The 8,074-nt window shown below is 46.9% G+C and overlaps 1 protein-coding gene across 3 annotated transcripts in view; it reads left to right on the top strand.

The window, feature by feature from the left end:
- Positions 1–7,372, top strand: part of LOC106583946 (serine/threonine-protein kinase TAO2) — a 45,790-nt gene extending 38,418 nt beyond the window's left edge. For 2 of the 3 annotated variants that reach the window (XM_014168648.2, XM_014168649.2), the window contains exons 17-20: positions 1,978–2,217; positions 2,837–3,058; positions 3,426–3,608; positions 3,789–7,372. In XM_014168648.2, coding sequence (XP_014024123.1) covers positions 1,978–2,217; positions 2,837–3,058; positions 3,426–3,608; positions 3,789–4,703 — 1,560 coding nt within the window. In that variant the 3' untranslated portion in view covers positions 4,704–7,372. The remainder of the gene's footprint in view (positions 1–1,977; positions 2,218–2,836; positions 3,059–3,425; positions 3,609–3,788) is intronic. The other variant, XM_014168650.2, reaches the window with a different exon arrangement.
- Positions 7,373–8,074: the final 702 nt, after the last annotated feature.

Here is an 8,074-nt window from a genome sequence, read left to right as displayed (position 1 = left end):
CCACAGACTGTCCAGGAGTTGGCGGATGCTTTCGTCCAGGTCTGGGAGGAGATCCCTCAGGAGACCATCCGCCACCTCATCAGGAGCATGCCCGGGCGTTGTAGGGAGGTCATACAGGCACGTGGAGCCTCATTTTGACTTGTTTTAAGGACATTACATCAAAGTTGGATCAGCCTGTAGTGTGGTTTTCCACTTTAATTTTGAGTGACTCCAAATCCAGACCTCCATGGGTTGATAAATTGGATTTCCATTGATTCTTTTTGTGATTTTGTTGTCAGCACATTCAACTATGTAAAGAAAAAGTATTTAATAAGATTATTTCTTTCATTCAGATCTAGGATGTGTTGTTTAAGTGTTCCCTTTATTTTTTTGAGCAGTATGTATACATACATACATACATACATACATACATACATACATACATACATACATACATACATACATAACCAGTCAAGTTTGGACACCTACTCATTCCAGGATTTGTCTTTATTTTACTATTTTCTACATTGTATAATAATAGTGAAGACATCAACCTATGAAATAACACATGGAATTATGTAGTAACCAAAAAAGTATAAATATATTTGAGATTCTTCAATGTAGCCACCCTTTGGTTTGATGACAGCTTTGCACACTGTTGGCATTCTCTCAACCAGCTTCATGAGGTGGTCAACTAAAATGCATTTCAATTAACAGGTGTGCCTTGTTAAAAGTTAATTTGTGGAAATCCTTTCCTTAATGCTTTTGAGCCAATCCCTATTTGGTAAAATACCAAGTCCATTTTATGCAAGAACAGCTCAAATAAGCAAACTACAGTCCATCATTACTTTAAGACATGAAGGTCAATCAATCCGGAAAATGTCAACAACTTTGAAAGTTCATTCAAGTGCAGTCGCAAAAAACATCAAGCGCTATGATGAAACCAGCTCTCATTAGGGCCGCCACAGGAAAGGAAGACCCAGAGTTACCTCTGCTGCAGAGGATAAGTAAATTAGTGTTACCAGCATCAGAAATTGCAGCCCAAATAAATGCTTCAGAGTTCAAGTAGCAGATACATCTCAACATCAACTGTTCAGAGGAGACTGCGTGAATCAGGCCTTCGTGGTCGAATTGCTGCAAAGAAACCACTACAAGGACACAATAAGAAAAAGAGGCTTGCTTTTGCCAAGAAACACAAGCAATGGACATTAGACCGGTGGAAATCTGTCCTTTGGTCTGATGAGTCCAAATGTCAGATTTTTGGTTCCAAACGCCGTGTCTTTGTGAGACTCAAAGTAGGTGAACAGATCTCCGCAATTGTGGTTCCCACCGTGAAGCATGGATAAGGAGGTTATGGTGTGGGTGGGCTTTGCTGGTGACAGTCAGTGATTTATTTTGAATTCAAGGCGCACTTAACCAGCATGGCTACCACAGTATTCTGCAGCAATTCGCCGTCCCATCTGGTTTTGGCTTAGGCCCACTATCATTTGTTTCTCAAGAGGACAATGAACCAACACACCTCCAGGCTGTGTAAGTCCCATCTGAACAAGGAGAGTGATGGAGTGCTGCTTCAGATGACCTGGCCTCCACAATCACCCAACCTCACCCCAATTGAGATGGTTTGGGATGAGTTGGACCGCAGAGTGAAGGAAAAGCAGCCAACAAGTGCTCAACTTATGTGGGAACTCCTTCAAGATTGTTGGGAAAGCATTCCAGGTGAAGCTGGTTGAGAGAATGCCAAGTGTGCAAAAACACTTTTTGGTCACTACATGATTCCATGTGTTCATAATTTGGATGTCTTCACTATTATTCTACAATGTAGAAAATAGTAAAAATGAAGAAAATACCTTGAATGAGTAGGTGTCAACTTTTTTGATGTGTGTGTTACACAGGCAAGCTACTTAATTGTGTTGTGAACACTTATTTGACACGTTTCCTACCTTCTCTCCATCTTTCTTCCTATACCTGTTTTGTTTTTTTCTTCTCTCCCCCCTCCAGGACCTGAACAAGAAGCAGACCCAGAGGGACCTGGAGTGTGCCATGCTGCTGAGGCACCACGAGTCCACCCAGGAGCTGGAGTTTCGTCAGCTGGGAGCGGTGCAGCGTACGCGGGCCGACTTGATCCGCACGCAGCACCAGACGGAGCTCACCAACCAGATGGAGTACAACAAGAGGAGGGAGCAGGAGCTCCGGCAGAAACACACCGTGGAGGTCCGCCAGCAGCCCAAGAGCCTCAAGGTAAGGCTCTCCCTCCCTCACTCCCCCCTCTCCATCCTTCCCCCCTCTCCATCCTTCCCCCCTCTCCTTTCTTCCCTCTCTCCCCCCCTCTCCTTTCTTACATTTACGTCATTTAGCAGACGCTCTTATCCAGAGCGACTTACAAATTGGTGCAATCACCTTATGATCCCCCTCTCCTTTCTTCCCCCTCTCCTTTCTTCCCTCTCTCTCCCCCTCTCCTTCTTTCTCTCTCCCCCCTCTCCTTTCTTCCCTCTCCCCTTCTTCTCCCCCTCTCCCCCCTCTCCTTTCTTCCCTCTCTCCCCCTCTCCTTTCTTCCCTCTCTCCCCCCCTCTCCTTTCTTCCCTCTCTCCCCCCCTCTCCTTTCTTCCCTCTCTCCCCCCTCTCCTTTCTTCCCTCTCTCCCCCCTCTCCTTTCTTCCCTCTCTCCCCCCTCTCCTTTCTTCCCTCTCTCCCCCCCTCTCCTTTCTTCCCTCTCTCCCCCCTCTCCTTTCTTCCCTCTCTCCCCCTCTCCTTTCTTCCCTCTCTCCCCCCCTCTCCTTTCTTCCCTCTCTCCCCCCTCTCCTTTCTTCCCGCTCTCCCCCCCTCTCCTTTCTTCCCTCACTCCTCTCACTTCTTCCCAGTCCAAGGAGCTCCAGATCAAGCGTCAGTTCCAGGACACTTGTAAGATCCAGACGCGTCAGTACAAGGCCCTGAGGAACCACCTGTTGGAGAGCACTCCCAAGGCCGACCACAAGGCAGTGCTCAAGAGGCTGAAGGAGGAGCAGACCAGGAAACTGGCCATCCTGGCCGAGCAGTACGACCACTCCATCAACGACATGCTGTCCACACAGGCTGTGAGTAAGGCAAGGACCCTACCGTGCACCTCTCCTACACCTGACAACTACGAAGACGTTATACTACAGAACAACTACACACACACACACTAACACACGCAGAGAGACAACCCACACAAAGACATGCACACACTGCAGATCACACCCACTACACATCAACTGCACACCTACATATTAAACGAGCTACACCAAATATGTATACCAACAAATTTCAGTTCAACAAACACCTACTACGTCCATGCTAAGCTCTAGAACTACTAAAATTACAAATTACGACTACAAATACCACATTTTGAGTGGTAGACTTCCCAAAACTGTCCATTTAGACCAGGGTGTGCTCTACTGACGTCCAGCCCTCCCCCTCTTCCTCCTCTAGTTGCGATTGGACGAGACCCAGGAAGCAGAGTACCAGGTGCTGCGGATGCAGCTGCAGCAGGAGTTGGAGCTGCTGAACGCTTACCAGAGCAAGATCAAGATCCACACAGACTCCCAGCACGAGAGAGAGGCCAATGACCTGGAGCAAAGGGTGTCCATCCGCAGGGCCCTGCTGGAACAGAGGGTGAGAGCGAGACGGAGAGATGGGTGGAGGGGTGTCTGAAGGGATTGTGTGTGTGTGGGGGGGTTGTGTGTGCGCAAGAGAATATGTACAATATACATGACACCAAAAAGGATAGGCCACTTAAAAAATGATTGGGACCCCACAAGTTTGTAGTCTTATTGCATCCCCCCCCTCTCTTAGATTGAGGAAGAGATGCTGTCTCTGCAGAACGAGCGTTCAGAGCGTATCCGTACTCTACTGGAGCGCCAGGCCCGAGAGATCGAGGCTTTTGACTCGGAGAGCATGCGTCTTGGCTTCAGCAACATGGCGCTGACGGGCATCCCCGCCGAGGCCTTCAACCAGGGCTACCCCAACCCCAGCCCCTCCTCTGGCCCCGGGGGCTGGCCCTCCCGCCCTGTCCCTCGCTCCGGGAGTCACTGGAGCCACGGTGTGCAGAACTCTGTGGCTCCCCCTTCGTGGCGTAGCCAGAACAGCTGCAGTGGTGGAGGGTTCAGCCGTGCCGAGTCGATCACTTCGTCTCACGGCCTGGGGAGGGATAGTGAGATGAACATGAGTGGTAGAGGCCACTCCTCCAACTCCTCATCTTCCTCCTCGTCCTCCCACCACCATCATCATCACCATCACCAGCAGCCACAACAACACTACCTCCCCCAGCACCACCACCAGAGCACGCCACACCTGTACCGAGAGAGCCGCGAGCGCGAGGACCGTGAGAGGGACAGGGAGAGAGAGTGGGGAGGTGGTGGGGGGGGGGGAGGACACCACCACCACGGAGGAGGAGTTCACCACCACCTCTCCCAACACGCCTCAGCCCAGTCCCTGGCTCTCCTGCCACCTCCGCCTCCCCCACCCCCCATCTCCCTCTACTCTTCCTCCCCGCCCTCCTCCTCCTCCTCCTCGTCTTCCCAGGGAGGGGGATACGGGGGTCTGGTGGCCAGGGGCCCCAGCCTGATGGCCCTGAGGAACAGCCCCCAGCCCCTGAGGAGGACGGCCTCAGGGGGGCCTGGCGGGGCAGGGGGGGGCGAGGGGGGTCTGAGCCGGAGCACCTCGGTCACCTCACACATCTCCAACGGCTCCCACCTCTCCTACTCTTAAAGGGGAAGGGCAACGATAGGCTCCACCCCTCAGTCTTAAAGGGGCGCGGTAAGAGAACAAACCAAGCCTGCCCCTTCTCTGAGGCTGCGTCTGAAACGACACCCTAACCCTCGTATGGGGAATAGGGTGTAGTTTGAGATATGCCGTGTAGTGTGTGTGTGTGTGTGGGGGGGGTTGAATGTCCCTGCTCTCTATTCTGCAAGAATGTTTGTTCATGGAGGGGGGTGGTGCTAACAGGTTTACCACCACAAAGGGTGGAGCCAAAGCAAGTCCACCGTTCCTATTGTTCAAGGGGATTATTTTTATTGGAAGAGGTCATCTCTCACAAATTCAGGGGAGGGGTTTAGATGAGGGAGGGGGGTGGGGCTATTAACAATAAGGTCAGACTGGCCTGGCCACTAGTTGGGGTCAGTTGAGCAGACTAGCTGCTTAGAGTAGACAGACACCATAGAGTATTATGTCTGCACAGACAGACGGAAGGGATACAAGTGGGAGGAAAGGGGAGTTTTAACAGCAATAGGTTTCTCTGCTGACATCAAACTGAGAGAAATGAATGGATGTGGCGATACTGCTCTATTTGAACGAGGGTGCTTTAAAATACAATGTAAACTATGTAAATAACGCAGAAACTAACACGTGAAGCATACTAGTTAATGATGGTTCGTATACTGTCCATTTGTGGTGAAGCAAGGAGCTGAACCTCCAGAGGCAACTACAGAAACAGTTGGGTTTTTTTGGTAATAGGATTTTCAAATTGATGACAAATGTAACACTGCCATCCGGTGGCTCGGCTGACCCAAGACAACTCTGCCACTGCCGAGCAATAATTTCCCTGTGAACATTCTGAAAGTGGGGGTGTGTACAGCGCTGAATGCTCGCTTAGTTTTTTCACGCTTGACCCATTCCTGGACACACAGCCTGGTAGGTGTGTGTAATGTACATGTGCATAAAGCAGTTATTACAGTTCAATGCATGAAAGTGATGTACAGAAAGCATTTGTATTCATACATGTTTATAGAAATGCATATAAGTATATAATACCTGTCAGAAGTTTGACAGTAAAATTGAAGATTGTTCACTGTTCAACATCTTTGTCCTACATTGTACTTAGTGTACATAAAAGCACTAACTCTGAAACGCTGGTAGAGTAATAATATTGATAATTTTGCCATGTGAATAGAAATTGGAAAATAGTTTTGAGGGAAAATAGATATGTTTGCTATTATTGTTATTATTATTACTACTAGAGCAGTTGTAATGTTTGTTCACACAAAGTTTTGTTTAAAGAACATTTTTTTAAAATGTTTTAATTGCCAATTTTGACCACTAGGTGGGGAGTAAGAGCAATGTTACTGTTATGGAGCGCTATGGAGGGTGAAAAAATTCATTGTTTTTATTATTTTTTTAAAGAGAAGAAAAAACACTACCTTTCCCCAAGCATTCCCTCTGGTCTCAGGGTCGGAGTCTACTGGGCAGTGCATTACCACAAAAGTTTGTAGTGTTATAGAACCAGTATTAAATGTGGACGGGCCGTTCATGTTTTTAGCTGTATGTGTCAATATATTGAATTCTAGATCTACCATACAGTGTCTCCTAAAGTCAGCCTCTGTAATCCAGCACGTTTTGTGCCATATTGTACCTCTCTTGTTGTGGTTAATGTTGATACGGACCAGCCAAACTTGTTGATTGTACACTACATTACTTATCCTATACACTACTACACCCCACCAAAAATACTCTGAATTTGTTGGTTTAATTTATTTGGTCTTTAAGAATATATAAACAGCCTAAAACAAGGAAGTGCATACATTATAAATAACTTGGAATATGAATATTACGTTGTTGTTTCTTAACTCCCGCCTTCCTTTCTGGAAGTTATTTCTGGATAGAATTGGATTGAAGCGAAGTGTCGCCACTGTTATGCTTTCACCTTCCCACTCATCAGTAGTCAAGTAAAAGAAAGAAATTAGCCATTTTAAAGTATTCTAACCGAGCCCAGAATCTCTTGTGTAGAGAATCATCTACCACTGGCTCCTAAACTCACACTGCCAACTCTGAACAGCACCAACATTACAACAACATGGTGGGGTGGGAAACATTGGTTCTCCAGTGGTGCATTTCTAACCTCCAAGTTACCTCGACACGTCTGGGGTCGTTTACTTCAGTTTACACGTTGTTCACGACGGAACATGCTGGATTCGTTTTCAGAGGCTGTGATTTTTAGACTAGGGCATGGAGACAGAGCTGATGGGACAGAGAATGTGTGATGTCGCTGTCCATATGTAGTGCTGATGTACGCTTAGGGGTGGGTCTCAATAGTCAAAAGTAGTTCATTTTCCTTGTTTCATCCCCTTTACCGGCATATAGAAAACACAGCACAGGTGAAAGGACTTTGATGGAAATTCACTTTAACCTGTCCTTTCACATCATTGCAAACGGAGAAATGAGGGGGGGACTCGTAAGACTATTGAGATACAACTCAGTTGGTGGGGCAGGGATGAGCGAGAATCTGATAGAAAGAGGAGTGGATGTGTGTGGTGGGATATAGAACTGTTGTACAGAGAGGCCAAGTTACGTTCAGGTTCAATGCAAAGTGGAGCGGAGGTCTGCTACAGAATTTGTTGTACAGAAACACAAGTCATTTTGAAAAATAAAAAAAAGGAAAAGTGGCTTATTGATGCTGTCTTCATTTGTACCTACTTGGTTGGATTGTGTGTCAGTTCAAAGGAATGCCCAAAAACTACATTAGTTGGTGTAACTAACCATGAAAGATGTAAGGTAAAGATTACATTTTGTGCATCCTTTTAAAAGGAAATTCACTTGGGGAAAACCACTCCAGGGCCCTTAGGGGTGCTGATCTAGAATCAAGTCCTCCCTGTCCATGTAATCTTATTTGTTATGATCTTTGAGGTGTAACTGATCCTAGATCAGCACTCCTATAAGATATTTGAGAGTTGATAGTGGAGTTTGTTTGCTGGGATTGACGTTTGTACTCATTTGTGTGCCTTTGCATGCTAGGCTAATTACACTAAACAAAAATACAAACACAACATGTAAAGTGTTGGTTTCATGAGCTGAAATAAAAAACATCCCAGAAATGTTCCAGATGCCCAAAAAGCTTATTTCTCTCATTTTATGCACAAATTTGTTTACACCCCTATTAGTGAGCATTTCTCCTTTGCCAAGATAATCCAGCCACCTGACAGGTGTGACATGTCAAGAAGCTGATTAAACATTGATCACTACACAGGTGCACCTTGTGCTGTGGACAATAAAAGGCCACTTTAAAATGTGCAGTTTTGCCACAACACAATGCCACAGATGTCTCAAGTTGAGGGAGCGTGCAATTGGCATGCTGACTGCAGGAATGT

The sequence above is a fragment of the Salmo salar genome, chromosome ssa23 (assembly GCF_905237065.1).
Source record: "Salmo salar chromosome ssa23, Ssal_v3.1, whole genome shotgun sequence".
NCBI classification, from domain to species: domain Eukaryota; kingdom Metazoa; phylum Chordata; class Actinopteri; order Salmoniformes; family Salmonidae; genus Salmo; species Salmo salar.
Note: the sequence above shows the minus strand (reverse complement) of the source record. Positions and strands in the feature narration are given on the sequence as shown.